Source organism: Sarcophilus harrisii, chromosome 5, assembly GCF_902635505.1.
Source record: "Sarcophilus harrisii chromosome 5, mSarHar1.11, whole genome shotgun sequence".
NCBI lineage: Eukaryota > Metazoa > Chordata > Mammalia > Dasyuromorphia > Dasyuridae > Sarcophilus > Sarcophilus harrisii.
Genome location: NC_045430.1, coordinates 256709957 through 256726566, shown reverse-complemented (window position 1 = coordinate 256726566; position 16610 = coordinate 256709957). Strand labels below are relative to the sequence as shown.

General features: G+C 34.7%; 1 protein-coding gene across 1 annotated transcript in view; it reads right to left on the bottom strand.

Moving 5' to 3' along the window:
• Positions 1 to 16610, bottom strand: part of KCNH8 (potassium voltage-gated channel subfamily H member 8) — a 381840-nt gene that overhangs the window by 166387 nt on the left and 198843 nt on the right. The window contains exon 5 of the mRNA XM_003772021.2: positions 10520 to 10760. Coding sequence (XP_003772069.1) covers positions 10520 to 10760 — 241 coding nt within the window. The remainder of the gene's footprint in view (positions 1 to 10519; positions 10761 to 16610) is intronic.

The following is a 16610-nucleotide window of genomic DNA, read 5'->3' as shown; positions in this document are numbered from 1 at the left end:
AATTTATGTCACATTTCTGAGCCTCAGTTTCCTCAACAGTACATTGAAGACATCAGATTGGATGACCTCTAAGGTTCACCAAAAAATACTTTATATACCTGTCTGATTTAAATTGTGGGGTTGTTAGGAGGATCAAAAGATCTTGGAGAGAAAGTGGTTCTGAAGTTAAAGAAACATTGAGCCCAATAAAAAGGTAAAACTATCAGGAAAAGATCACCATGCAAAAAGGGAAAATATAGAAGATAAAATGAATGCAATAAAACTATGAGAAATTGACCAGTGAAGTATGTGGAAACTATTGATTTCTCTGGTGAAGAGGAAGAATGGTGAATATGTAAGTACCTTTACCAACAATGCATTTGAACATTATCACAGTGGTGATAGAGATAAATTGTTAATTCATTCATTTATAGTAGCTGACACATATCTATAGATAGATGTCTTCTATCTGTAGATATATTTTCTTTTAAAATTATTTATTTTTAACATTCATTTAATTTTTTTGAATTCTGAATTCTCTTTTCCTCCTTCCACTCCTCATTATTAAGAAGGCAAGAAATGTGATATGAAATTATATATGGGAAGATATAGAAAACACATTTCCATATTAGTCATATTATCTTCCTCAAAAGCAAAAAAAAAAAAAAGTGAGAAAATATGTCTTAATTTGCATCAGATTCCAGGTCTTTCTCTGGAGGTGAATAGCATTTCTTTCATCATAAGTCCTTTAGAATTCTTTTGCATCTTTGTACTGATCAGAATAGCTGTCATTCACAGTTGATTATCAGACAATATTGATGTTGCTAAATACAATGTTTTCCTGGTTCTGCTTTCTTCACTTTATATCAGTTCACATAGTCTTTCCAGATTTTCTAAAACTGTCCTGCTCATAATATTTTTTATAGCACAATAGTGTTCCATTACAAGCACAACTTTTTCAGCCTTTCCCTAATTGATGGGCATCATCTCAGTTTCTAAATCTTTGCCATGATAAAAATAGGTGCAAAATGTTTGTATGCACACAGATCCTTTTTTCTTTTTCTTGGATCTTTTGGGGATGTAGACCTAGTACTGGTATCACTGGAGCAAAAGGTATACGTGGTTTTATAACCCTTTGGGCTTAGTTCCAAATTGTTCTCCAAAGTGATTGGATCAGTTCATAATTCCAACAGTGCAGCAGTGTCCCAGTTTTTCCACAACCTCTCTGACATTTATTTTTTATTGTAGTAATTATTTTTAGTACACATGGCTTCATGGGTCATGTTGAGAGAAAAAAAAATCAAAGCAAAAGGAAAAAAAACTAAACTAAAAAAACTAAAGGAAAGATTAAAAAAACAGAAAAAAGAAGTGAACATAGCATGTGTTGATTTACATTCAGTCTCCTTAGTTCTTTTTCTGGATGTAGATGGCATTTTCTGTTTAAAGTCTATCAGGATTGCTTTGTATCACTGAACCACTGAGAAGGAACAAATCTTATATAGTCCATCATTGTACATTCTTGCTGTTATTGTGTACAATATATTCTTGGTTCTACTTGTTTTGCTCAGCATCTGTTGATGTAAATCTTTCCAGGCTTTTCTATATTCAGCTTGTTCATCATTTTTTTATCTAACAACTGTATTCCATTATCTTCATATAGCACAATTTGTTCAGCCATTCCACAACTGATGGGCATCTATTCATTTTTCAGTTCTATGCTACCATAAAAAAGCTGGTACAAATATTTTTGGACATGTGTGTCCCTTTCCCTCCTTTATGGTTTCCTTGGAATATAGGCCCAATAATGGCACTGCTGGGCTAAAGGGTATGCACAGTTTTATAGCCTTTTGGGCATAGTTCCACATTGCTTTGGTTAGATCATTTTACAATTCCACCAACAATGCATTAGTTCTGACATTCATTTTTATATGACATCTTTTTCAGTTATATTAATCTGTTATGTGTAAGGTAGTATTTCAGGTTATTTCTAGTCAGTAGTGATTTAGAGCATTTTTTCATGGCTATATATATATATATATAGCCATGAAAAAATGCTCTCTCTCTCTCTCTATATATATATATATATAGCCATGAAAAAATGCTCTAAATCACTACTGACTAGAAATATATATATACATATATATATATAGCTTTGTTTTATTTTGAAAGAGGCTTTTCATATCTCTTGAATATTTACTAACTTGCATTCTTATAATTTTAATCAGTTCTCTAAATATTTGAAATAGAAGGCTTTTATCAGAGATATTTCCTGTAATTTTGTTCTCTCTAGTTCCTTGCCTTCCTTATAATTTTAACTGCATTTGGTTTTATTTTTATCAAACCTTTTAAATTCAATGTAACAAAATTATCCATTTTACTACCTGTGATCCTCTTTATATCTTGTTTGGTTAAAAATTCTTCCTTTATCCATAGATCTTACAGGTAAAATTTTCCAAGATCCTCAAATTTGCTTATGACAACAACTTTTAAGTCTAAATTTTAAATTTTAGGTCTAATTTTGCCCATAGTTTGTTAGATGATGGAAGATGTTGTTCTTTTATTAAGTTTCTTCCAAACCACTTTTCATTTTCTCAGCAATTTTTGTCAAATAGTGAGATCTTATCCCCCAAACTTGGAACTTTGGCTTTATCAAACATTAGTTTATTATGATCATTTGCTACAATGTTTTGTGTCTCTAATCTATTCCACTGATTCACCACTATTTCTTAGCCAATAACATATTTTCCCCCATGATTATCCCTTTTAATACAAGTTGAGATCTGTTACTGTTAGATTATCTTCCTTCACATTTTTTTCCATTGATTTCTTTGATATTCTTGATGTTTTCTTATTTTAGATATTTTTTCCTAGCTTTGTGAAATAACTTTTGGTAGTTTGGTATGGCACAGAGTAAGTAAATTAATTTAGTTACAATGTCCATTTTTATTATATTGGCACAGTCTACCCATAAGCAATTAATACTTCTATTTTTAGGCTCATCTTTTTATGATTCTCCTGAGTCTTGGGTTTAAATGTCAAAATTTCCAGTTAAATCTGATATTTTCATCAAGAATGTTTGAAAGTCTTCTATTTCATTAAATATCCATTCTCCCTCCAAAAAAGATTATACTCATCTTTTCTGGATAGGTTATTCATGGCTGTAATTTTAGTTCCTTTGATTCTGCAATGTCATGCTTCAAGCCATTCCTCCTTTAATATGGAAGCTGCTAAATCTTTTCGGATGTTAATTATGGCTCTACAATATTTGAATTATTTTTTTCTAGATGTCTACACTATTTTCTCCTTAATTCAGGATCTTTGGAGTTTTTCTATAATATTCATGGAAGCTTTCATTTTCAGATTTCTTTCAGGAGGCAATCAGTAGATTCTTTCAATCTCTATTTTGTCCACTGGTTCTAGAATATAAGGACAGTTTTCCTTGATAATTTCTTGGAAAAAAAATGTCTAGGTTGCTTTTTTATCATGGTCTTCAGGTAGTTCAATAATTATTATCTTGCCTCAATCGATTTTTTGGACTTTATGATGAAATATTTTACTTTTTCCTCTATTTTTTTTATTCTTTTAACTTTGCTTTATTGTATTTTCTTGTCTTATGGAGTTATAAGCTTCCACTTGCTCAATTATAATTTTTAAGGAACTGTTTTCTCCAGTGAGCTTTTATATATATTTTCCTAGATGATCAGTTATGCTTTTTAAGGAGTTCTCTTCAATGGATCATTGCCTCTCTTTTGACATGTTTTTAAAGTTTTATTTTCTTCAGTATTGCTTTGTGCTTTTGTGTGTGTGTGTGTGTTTTCTTCATAATTTTCTCGCACCATCCTCATTCTTTTTCCATTTTTTCCTCTACTATTCTTGTTTGATTTTCAAAATTCTTTGGGCTTGAGTCCAATTCACATTTTTTTTTTCCCTTTGAGTCTTTGCTTGTATCTATTTTGACAGTGTTGTCTTTTTCTGAGTTTATGTTTTGATCTTCCTTGCCACTGTAATAGCTTTTTAAAGTCAAGTTCTTTATTATTGTTATTATTTGCTCTTTTTCACTATACTGTTGCTTGATTTTTAACTTTATGTTAAAATTGGCCTCTCTTCCTGGGTTGGAGAAGGCACAGTTTCAAACTTCAGATTTTTCTTGCAGCTATTTTCAGAGTTAGAGATCTGTAAGTTTTTAGTGCTTCCAAGGTAGTATGATCAAATGTGTGGTCACTGTTCTCCTGATCTGTGTCTGTATTTATCTAGAAAGGGATTAGGTTTCCCTGTAGCCACAACAACTCTTGTTCCTTTCAGATTTGGAACTGAGACTAGCACCATGCTTCCTTGTAAATGACAGCAAGCACTCTTACCTGCCCTAGAAATATGAACAGAACCTCTGCTTCCCTGTAGCTTCAAGAACTCATCCTCCTCTTCACCCTAGAACTTTGGCTCAGAACTGTATTTCTCTTTCTGCCTATTTGTCAGATTCACTAACCATCACTGGGCTGAGAGTTCCTGATGTTACTGCTGTTGCAGCTGCCTCCAAGGCATGTGCTACATGCTTGACCAACCCCCACCTTGGTCTCAGAGACCCTTTATGCTAATCTCCTAAATTGTCTTGGACTGGAAAAGTATCTCACCTTGATCTTTTGTTAGTTCTGACAGTCCAAAATTTGATTTGAAGTATTATTTTAAGGTTGTCAGGTAATATTGAGGGAATTTGGTTGATTTGCTGCCTGTATGCTACCAGCTTCAATTTATAGGAGTCTGTCCAAATGCATGCTGATATCAAGGCAATTAACATTCTTTGTTCACCTGATCTTTCCTGTGTGGATGGTGTCAGCAAGATTTTTTTTTTTTAAGAATTACAAATATTTTTATATCAGACACTTAACACTTCCTAGCTGTGTGACCGTGGGTAATTCTTTTAACCCCAATTGCTTCAGGGAAAAAGAATTACAGACATTTTTAAGTGCAACATTACAAGGCTAACTGCAATCAGAAAAGAGAATATGAGGATATAAGTAAACTCATTTAGAGATGAATTTTTAAACTTAATTCTTTTTCTAATTTACCAGGCTGCCATTGAGTTCCTATCTTCAACTCCAGTGCTCTATCTACTATGCAACACTGAATCAGATGAAAATGCATGTGAAAACGTTTTAGAAAATATTACAAACATAATATAGTATATTGCTCTGACTCTAGTGAGATTACATTAAGGATGAAAAAATAATATGATAATTATTAATTTACTTAACTTTGAGCTATATCATACACCAACTCTACCACCATAAATTTCTCCAACAAAGCCAGAAATATACTTTCCTGATTTGGGGCTTTATGCCATTTCCCCTTAAAAAGTATTGATTCAATAGTACTTTGATTGGCAGCTGCCATTCAAATAAGACTTTATGGAATTTTTGGTCATGTTGGTACAAGTGATTCAAATCTGGGAGTATCCCAGTATATACAGGATACCTGGTCACCTTCACTTAGGATAATATTTTTAGCAACACTACCTAAATCTAATAACTTTTCAATTGAGAGGTATCTTTTAATGTTAATTTTAAAATTCTTTTTCCAGAAAGAGTTGTAAACAAACTTCAAATATTGTACAATGATGATGACTACGTTAAAAAGAACTTTATTTTTGATCAAGCAAGAACTTTTTGTAATGTGAAACAATTATGCCTAATATTTTTGTGTGTGAAAATATTCTTATATAGCTTTCCTGTGAAAAAATTCACATTTTACGCACACATTGTAAATATTTAATTAAAAAAAAAATCTAATGGAATAGCTTTGTGTTCAGTATCTTAATAATGAAATCATTAGTCATTGGAAAAGCAAGGATGATCTCTGTACAAGAACCTGGAATCTATGTCTATATGAGCTATAATATTTAACACAATGCCCATCATATAGTAGGTGTTTAATAAATATTTGTTCATTGAATTTTCTCCGTTTACTATTCTTCTTTCAATTACAAAATGGAAGATGACACAAATATATATTTTATCACACTATTTAAACAATGGAATAAAAAAAATTCACTCAATTATTTTTGTGGCTTTGAAAAGATTCTAGAATAGTTTTTTAAATCTAATCACACATTCTCATAATCATATTCACAATAACTCATGTAGCAAAGTAGAAATAAAATCATAGAAAAGTAGATGAAGCTTCAAAAGCACTTAGAAGAAGCCTTCATTTTATAATCAATCAACAAATACTGATTAAGGACCTACTTAAGGATGATTTCAGAAAGGCCTGGAGAGATTTACACGAACTGATGCTGAGTGAAATGAGCAGGACCAGGAGATCATTATATACTTCAACAACAATACTATATGATGACCAGCTCTGATGGACCAGGCCATCCTCAGCAAGGAGATCAACCAAATCATTTCCAAAGGAGCAGTAATGAACTGAACCAGCTATGCCCAGAAAAAGAACTCTGGGAGATGACTAAAAACCATTACATTGAATTCCCAATCCCTATATTTATGCACACCTGCATTTTTGATTTCCTTCACAAGCTAATTGTACAGTATTTCAGAGTCTGATTCTTTTTGTACAGCAAAATAACGTTTTGGTCGGGTATACTTATTGTGTATCTAATTTATATTTTAATATATTTAACATCTACTGGTCATCCTGCCATCTGGGGGAGGGGGTGGGGGGGTAAGAGGTGAAAAATTGGAACAAGAGGTTTGGCAATTGTTAATGCTGTAAAGTTACACATGCATATAACCTATAAATAAAAGGCTATTAAAAAAAAAAAGGACCTACTGGAAGGCAGCTAGGTAAAACATTGAATAGAGTCTTGGAGTTGGAATTAGTAAGACTTTAGTTCAGATTCTTTCTCATATGCTTACTAGTTATGTGACCCATAGAAAAATGACCTCAGTTTTCTCATCTGTATAATGGGGATAGTAATAACACTTAACTTACTAAGATTCAAATTCCATATCTTTGATTGTACTAATGGTAATAATGGCGAGAGTGAGATGGGGAAGCCAACAAGCACGTGTATTAAATATATACATACAAAACAACCAATTTACTTTCTTTTGACCTTTACCTTTACAGCCTTTGAGATGGTAAGGTCCCATAAGCTTTCTCTGAGGAATTCTCTTTTTCAGGACTATATCATCATGAAGTTATAAAAATGTGGATGGGAGTGGGTTCACTTATATTACTTCTAAGTCATTTAAATCTTTACCTATTACTCTATGATTTTATTTCTGTCTTTGACATTTGAGGCTGAACATTCCTGAGACACTGAAAGAATATGTATGACCAGATGAAAAACAAACAAACAAATGGCCCATTCTGAAATTCTTTAGAAGCCATAGAAATAGGACAGTGAAAGCATTTTCCATTCCATTATAAAATGAGTGAAATAAAACTTTATACATGTTATCTTTATTTTTGTATGTATTTGTGAAGAAGAAATTATAGAGAGTAGAATAGTGAATTAATTAGAATTGTGGGGAAAATTGCTTTGTTGCAATGAGGACCCAATATAGATTTAGGGAACATACATTTCTAGTGTACCCAGTCAGGAGAGTTTTATTCATTTTCTCCAGTTGTAGTCACATAACATAGCAGATGCCATTTTGCAAAGATTTATTTTACTCAGATTTGCCTACATTAATAATTTCATATCCCCAGTCCAAAAGAAAAAATAACTTGAGCATTTTGGCATCATATATGATTAAATACTCGTCAATAATGTCTACCTTCCCTAAATCATTATCAGTCTTTAGGCCCAAAACAAGACTGTAATTTCACTGGTATAGGGAACTCTTAGGTGAAGACATATCCTCTACTAATGGAGGATATCACCTTCTCTGTAAATTATAGTTTTAGAAAGCACTGAGAGGTTAAATGACTTTTCCAGAGTCTCATAATCACTATGTGTCTAAGGTAAGGACTTGAACCTAAGTCCTGATCTGAACCGGGATCAGGCTACATAACTTGCTCATACTATCAAGGATAATAGGTATTTGAGGTAAGATTTGTGCCTAGTTCTTATTGGCTTTGGGTCCGGCTCCCTATCCAGTATACCTCCCAGCTTACTAGGAATCAAAGAAAGGATAATGAGGATTTGCAATTCTAGCTGATTACATCAACAGGTTCTGAAATCGATGGCTATATCAGGGGAAGCAAAGTACTATGAAGTATTATACTTGATGAATGGAAAGTAATATCAGTTTATTTCAAAGAATATTCATCAGAAGCATAGGAAATGCAGAGGAAACAGTGGATACACAACAACAATAACACCACCACTACCACCACCAACTAAAACACCTTGTTGATAAGAACCTTACTTTTTATCAGGACCATATAACATACATACAGAGTATAGAGAAAATAATTTCTAGGATCATAAGATTACAGGTTTAATGAAATATTTGGAGAGGACCTTATAGGACATTTGGTTCAAGTTCTTCATTTTACAGATGATGAAATTGAGACCTAGGAAATGAATGACTTGCCCAAGATCAATTGGGCAATAAGTAGCAATGGCAGGATTTGAACCCAGGTGCTCCATCTCTCAATCTAGTCAGAGACCTGATTCTGGTTGGAAAGTCAGTACCTCCAATAGACCAATAGCAAGTGAAATCTCATGGCCAATGGAACAATGACTTCTAAAGCTTTTTGCTTCTTTCCAACACAAGAACACCCATTTTATTGTCACTAATGTTCTTGTCCTCTCCTTTCTTCTTTCTTCCACCCTAATGCTTGTTCCTTGAACCTTTGCTCATGTGTGCATTTTTTAAAAATCCAAAATCTTTTTTCTTTTCTCAAAGGATAAGATTTGAGATCCTATAACATGCAGTTTAGCATATGTGCTAAAACCCACTAATTTTTGAAAGTTCCTTTGTTTGTAAAGTTTTTTCCTTAATCTGATAGTTCTGAAATTTGGCCACAATATTCCTTGGGGTTTTTATTTTAGGGTTTCTTTCAGAAGGTGTTCGATGAATTCTTTCAATGCCTATTTTACCTTCTGATTCTATTACATCTGGGCAGTTCTCTTTGATGATTTCTTGTACAATAGTATCTAGGCTCTTTTTTTCATCATAGTTTTCGGAAAGTGAAAGTTCCTTTGTAATCTATTCTCTTGGAATCATTTTCTAAGTGGAAATAGGATGTATCCTTGACAAAGAAAGAATATTTCTTCTTGAATTCCCAACTGTGTTCTGTAGAGGACTGGAACTCTGGAAAAATATTCTTGAAACAAGGATACTTACAGCAGGGTGCTAACTCAGTGTGATTGATGAGATAATGGTTCTCTAATTTACATATACTTAATATTTAGTATGGTGGTGTAATGGTTCTACAGTTGGCACATGCTCAGTGTGCTGTAGTGATGTAATTGTACTAAGGTATAGAAGGGCAGAGAAGACTTGAAATAAGCAGACTCAAGAGAGACTCTAGAGTGTGCTTGAGCCTGATCTCAGACTCCAGACTCCAGAGAGATCCTTGAGAAAGCTAGCCCGGGCATTACAGTATTCCACCCCCTCTAGTGCTTTTACTTACTCAGGGGTCCAGAAGAAAAATACCAGGAACAGAATTTTGAGATAGCACAACACAGAGGAGGGCACTGGGCTTAGAGTCAAGAAGATTTGTGTTGGTATCCTGTCCTAGATGCCTAAATGGGGAATGACCCCGAACAGGTCCCTAAGTTTCTCTGAACCTCAGTTTCCTCAACCATAAGATAAAGGAGTTAGACTCAATGGCTTTAATGGCCTCTTTTAGTTCTAAACCTATGAGCCTAGGACACAGATCTTTTAATTGCCAAACTCAACCCCTTTTTTACTTCAATACTTTCACTACCTTAATGACCTTGGGTAATAAAACAGCCTTCCCAAATCTCAGTTTCCTCAAAAATAAAATACATTTGTGGGCTATATCCTTTCCAGCTTTGAAGATATAATCACATCTCTTCTTTTTTGCCCTTCAAAATGTTTTGTTCAAGACAGGATCATAATCATTAAGGAATTTAACTTTAATCAACCCGAGTAAAGGCAAAAGGGTACCCAAGGATATTTGGGGGACCCTGAATCTTAAGTGTGGAGAAGACACTCTGCTTCTTTTCATAGCCTTGTCACCATAATATCTTGGTCTTCTGACAAGGTGGTAACTCCATCTTTACGTCATTCTAAGGGAAAATAATTAAAAGCTTGAACCACCTTGGTAAAAAATAATTTGCTGGCTTCAGGCAAAGAAGCATATGATAGAACATAAACAAAGCAACTCGCAAGTCCTTTTCTTTTACTCCAGTTTTGATGAAATGAGGAGAGAAACACAAAACACTGGCAAGGGTTTATTTGAATAAAGGAACAGTGGAAAAGCTGAGGAAGGCAATTCTAAGAAATTCAAATATGTCCTTCTCTGAATTTGCATAAGAGGCCAATTCATGCCAATGCAAATGAAATCTGAGCTCATCCTAACTTCCCCACAAGGTCTGGATCCATACTCTTGTCCTTCCCTTCCCTTTGTCAATGGCATAGGAATGGCCACCTCTGATTCTTACCTATGATGAACAGAATCTCCACTGCAATGTCGCTGACCGTGGTGCTCCGTGTTGTGGACAGTTCATCATTGCCAATAAAGCAAACGTTGTAAGGTACAGTCACAGCGACATAGAACGTCGCCAACAGGATCAGCCAGTCCCAGCCAGCTTTAAAAGTGCTAAAATGCAAAAGGATGAATTTGGACTTTTTTGCATCCGAAACTTTGTACTCCGGAAATGCTGGTTTATCTACAAAAACATTCTGTAGACAAAAAACAAAACAAAACAAAACAAAACAAAAAACAAAAACAAAAAAGAGAGAGGAAGGGAACCCCATATTAGCTAATATACTCAGATTGCATTGCATATACTTCTATAAGTGTAGTATTTTATGCCTACAAAGTTGATATGTAGTGAAATGACTTCTTCCTTTCTTCCTTCTCTCTTTCTTTCTTTTCTTTCAGTGGGGAGAATGGAGCATAAATAGTATCCAGCATATTGAAGATACCATTAACACATCTGGAACCACAACTAACAACTTTTGGTAGCCTAAGGAAATAGCAAATGTTGTCTTCTAGGAAAAAGAGAACTAAAACTACCCACTTATTAACCAGAGTGGGATGAGGGAGACTGATATTTAGAATCAGTGAAAGAGAGATTCCCAAATACTAGCCTTGTGAAAGGAGAGATGCCAGAACACTTTCTCTTAGTGGGATAGAGGTTCTCAAATACCCCTAAACCACTGTTGGGGAGAAAGAGGACATGGTTGGATTGGCCAGATAAGGGAATCTACAAGCAACATTAAAATAAATACAAAATTTAAATTATTGTTTTTTATTTTTAAATTTAAATGCTCTAGAATAAAACTCCAACTGACTATCATAATTATGTCACTAACTGCCACAATAGTGTAGATATCTTTAATTAAAGGCAATTTCACTTAGATTTCAAAGGAGAAATCCATGTGTTGCGTTAGCATCATTCAATTAAGAAGCAGAGAAAACTTACTCATGTTGCCTAGAAATATTCACAATTGGAAATCATCACGAACAGCAAATGAATTTTACATTTATGTTCCAGTAAATAGCAATTCCAGGAAGAATCAAGCTCTCATTTAAAGCAAAAAACCAAAAACACCCTAACAACCAATAATGTAGAGGGTTTTGTTTTATAAGGAAGCGTTGGAAGCATTCATTATTTCAATAGTCAACTTGCAATGAAATCCTTCATTCTGACTTTACTAATGATGACAATGGTCCATGAACAACTTAATAAACTGCCTCTCGTTAGAAACATGATGTAACCATAGGCTCCTGTTCTGGATTTATAAGGGTTTTTTTTGAACACCTGTTCCATGGTGTTATCCTCTGAGAGCAGGAATTTGGGCTAGAGCCAATTCAAACATTTGGGGGAATCCCAATCCAGGACAGTTGATAACAAATTTTCTCCTAGTATATCCAACATTCAGCTCAGTTCCTTGACAGAGAAAGAACTTAATAAGATCAGAGGTAAGGATCTCAAGAGCTTTATAGTCTGATTTCCCCTCCCACATTTCATTTTACAGAATAGAAAAATGAGGACATTGGAGGACTTTTCTAAGGTCATAGCTAAGATTTGTGGAAATTCGGCAACAAATAGTTGATTAGTAATGAAATCCCAAATGATGTCATTCACTCTCTTCCCCTGTCAGGAAGAATCCCAAATCCCCTTCATATAGAATAATGTGAAATCAGAGTCTATTGTTAAATCATCCATCCTGTCTCCAATCTAGTTAGTATCTTTAAAGACATTTGGAGATTATCTAGATGGGAATTTAGCTTTCCCAGACTGTCTTTATGACCATGAGTTAGAGAGTCATAATGTAAACTCTCAACGATAATTGCATAGAAAAAGGAAGTTAGCTTTCCCATACTATCTTGATTGGCATATTTTTAAATAAGTCTGGGATCTGGTCAGTCAAATGCATTCCATCTAGCTCTCCAATTCTCTTGAGTTTGAACCTATGTGCCTGAGAAATTCCCTAAGGCTCTATTTCCCCTATAAAGGATCTACTTATGATGAAGATCTTTGCTAAATCCTTTAGGACTAAGCCCAATAATCTCTCTCCTCAGTATCTTTCCTCTAATGGCATCTTTCTCCTTACTCTGGCTACCTCTGGTTAGTCTAATTATATGCTCTCACAACTCTATTTCCTCTCTTCTCCTCTTTCCTTTCCTTTCCCATTCCTTTTCCCCTTCCCTTCCCTTCCCTTCCCTTCCCTTCCCTTCCCTTCCCTTCCCTTCCCTTCCCTTCCCTTCCCTTTCCTTTCCTTTCCCTGAGGCAATTGGGGTTAAGTGACTTGCCTAGGATCACATAGCTAGGAAGTGTTAAATGTCTGAGACCAGATTTGAATTTAGGTCCTCCTGACTTCAGGGCTGGTGCTCTATACACTGTACCACCTAGCTGCCCCAACACCCTAATTTCAATGCACATAATACAAACTTTTATCTGTCCTGCCTGAAGAAATCCTCAGGAACTTGTAGCTGATTGATGACCAAAAATGACCAACTTCTGCCTCAAATGGATTCTTTCTGGTCATACAAAGAATCCTTATGTAAGGGAAGGGTCCAGGAAGAAATTCAAAATTAGGTATTTCAGATGTATTGCTTTACTGTATGTTCAATATCATTTATTTCTCCTCACACACTCAGCAGGTCAACTAAACCTTTCTATTTGTCGCTCCTTGAATGAACATGCCAATTTCCAAATCTGTGCCCTTGGATAGACAGGTTCCTCCTTCCAGGAATACTGGTTTATCCAAACTCCATCATCTCCCATCCAGACCCAGCTCCACTGTTGCACCCTACAAGCGGCCTTTCTCTCCCTCTCCCTCTATTGTGTTGACACAGTGGATAGAATGCCTGCCATAGAATTAGGACACCAGAGTGAAATCCTACCTCATTGAAATTATTAGCTGGATGATCATAGGCAAGTTACACAACCTCTCTCAACCTCAACTTCTTCATCTGTAAAATGGGAAAATAAAAGCACCTAACAGGATTGTTGTTAAAATAACTAGGTAGAATATTTTAAAATTCAAAGTAGCATATAAATGATTATTATTCATTATTATCACCATAATCCCCAACCCTGAATTTTAATTTATATTTATTATGTATTTAAATGTAAATTCTTTAAAACCAAGGGTTGTTCCATTTACTTTTGTGTTCCTGGTGTTTAGAAAAGAGACTGGCACACAATAGAGGCTTAATAAATGTTTTTAAAAATGGAATCAATGTAAAATATAGTAAATGTTGATGGCCCCTTCAATTCTGAATAGAATCATTCATGCTGTCCATAAAAAGTTCAAGTTAATTTTAAAAAAAAACCTAATTTAAACAGCCCTGATTAAAACAAATAGACTGTATTCCAAATGCTACCAGAATTTTGATACAATCCCCAGAAAAAAACAATGACAATTGCCTTCCCATCCTCCAGGATATGTCAAAATGTCATCAAAGACATTTCTGATGCAAAATCAGTCCATTCATGCAGCTTTCAGAGAGGAACCATATGCTTTTGGAAGAAAGCAGAGAAAGAATGGCCGACAGGCTATTTATAACCCTTAACAATATAGAGTTTGTCTAAAGAATAATGCAACAAAGTCATTTGGATTTAGGTTGTCCATTATTTATTGATTATGATAAATATTTATTTAGTGCCTCCAGTGCTGTGGCTATGTGCTCCTCTGCTTTACAAATTATCCAAACACGGAAAATGAATGACAATAACAAGTCAAGGTGACTGAATTCCAATCCTTCATCCATATAATTTACATGAACACAAAACACCAAGGAAGTGGGTTTCTGAATCAGCCAGCTTTCTACTTCAGAAACAAACTGATTTCTTTAATCACTGGGCAGGGAAAGGAAAATATGCAGTGTCCTTTATGGAGAAAATTCCAGCACTGTGCAATAAAAGAATGGATTACTCTGGCCCTCCTTGAAAAGGTAACAGTCTTTCCACTTAGATCACTTCCCTAACTCTTTGAGTGATATGAAATCTTATTAAGTTAGATAGGGATCTGAATTATTCCAAATTTATAGCTGGGGAAACTGAGGCATGGAGAAATCAAGCTTAAGTGTTATTGGAAGAGAATCTCCAATGTAATGATACCATCTTGGAAGTAGCTGGGACTTGAGAGGCTATCTAGTTCAAGTTCCTTATTTTAGAGGGGATGAGTGACTGAATGCATGTACTAATAAATGAATGGAAAGTGTTACCAACTACTGTACGGCAAGCAATTTGCTAATTTTGTTCCATAGATAGAAGTACAAAAGCAACAAATCTGCACCATCCCCCTGCCATGGGTGAGTTAAGAAGTAAGTGAGGAAAACTTCCTGGATATGGAAAATGGGGACCGTTGGGTCCTGCTTTATTGGGTACTTTTTATGTCTTGATGCTTTGTCTAAATCCAGGGGTCCTCAAACTAAGGCCCACGGGCCAGATGCAACAGCTGAGGATGTTTATTCCCCTGACCCAGGGCTATGAAGTTTCTTTATTTAAAGGCCCACAAAACAAAGTTTTTGTTTTTACTATAGTCCGGCCCTCCAACAGTCTGAGGGACAGTGAACTGGCCCCCTATTTAAAAAGTTTGAGGACCCCTGGAACCTTTAAATGTTAATTAAGTATAGAGAAGAAAATGATTATAAAGTCACTGAGGGTAAAGATTGTTTCAGTAGTGTCTTTATATCCCCAGTCCCTGGCAGAGCACAAAAGCACTTACAAATACTTGTTGATTGACTGATCATTCAGGAAATGATTTTTTCATTTCCTCAACATTTCATCAACAACTTATGGGTTGTTTCTTAGGATTTGTATCCTTTTAGTGTCATAAATCCCTGTGGCAATCTGGTGAAGCTTATGGATCCATAAAAATGTTTTTGAATGCACAGAGTAAAATATATATCCCCAAAGAAACCAAATAAATTGAAATTCAGTTGTCATAACTTTAAAAAGAAAACCACAAGTTCACAAAATCCAGACTAAGAATCCCCTGGTTGGTCAATTCTTTTTCTTCCTCTACTTTTTATGACTTTCAGTGATTCAACCTTTCAGAATAATCTCCGTTTTCATCAGATTTAGCTTAGCTGTGTTACTCCAGGCAATTCATTTCAAATTCTTGAGGTCCTTGCTTCCTCTCAGTAGAAGATAACAATCAAAGACATTTTTAGCCCCCAGGAACAGTATATGAATCACACCCTGAAAGCAGCTTTTTAAGTTAAATGTAGCAGGGAAGGCAGATAGAGATGCTAGGACATTAGTCACAGTGGTCAGAAGTATCGTGACAATATGGGAAATGAATGATAGGGATGATGTAGAGAGGAGTTCCTATTGGATATAACCACTGGAAAGAGGAAAAACACTTCATAGTAGCTTCCTACTTTATTTCATTAGTTTTAAGTGACACACTTAGTTGTTTCTATGTTTCTGAATGAACAAAAGTGATTGTCATTTTTTCAATTTCTGTATCCTGAAAAGAATCACTGTACTTCCATCATCTCAGGGAGTTGTTGTAGGATAAGTGTTTTGTAAATTTTAAGTTGCAGTAGAAGTAGAAACTATTGTTGGTTTAGTCATTGCTTGATTAAGCTTCAGTTTTCTCCTCTGTAAAATAGGCTTAATAATCCATATCCTACCAACCTCAGAGAGTCATTGTGAGGGAAGCATTTTGTATTTTGTAAAATCTCATGAAATGTTGGTTGGCAGTGTCTCTGTGGCAAGACTAGTTAATTGGGAGTCCTGATTTTTATAAGAAATAAGTTAATGCCTGGTAAGTTCAAATTCAGATTAAATACACTTAAATAATTTACACCAGTATGTGACACTACACTTGGACTTCTGAAGCTTTTTAAATGACTAGCAATTAAACACATTAGCTAAACAGTAGGAGTTGGCGCTTTTTGAATCTAATTTTGAGTAAAGTCTATTTTAAAAAAATCCCAATCTAAAGAGAAAAATGGCATGTTCAATGAACAAATTTTAAGTTGATTTAATAGTTATGTTAAATTGAATTAAAAGTTTTAAATGATATTGCTTTTCACAATTAACTGTTTGGCCAACTATGTGTTCA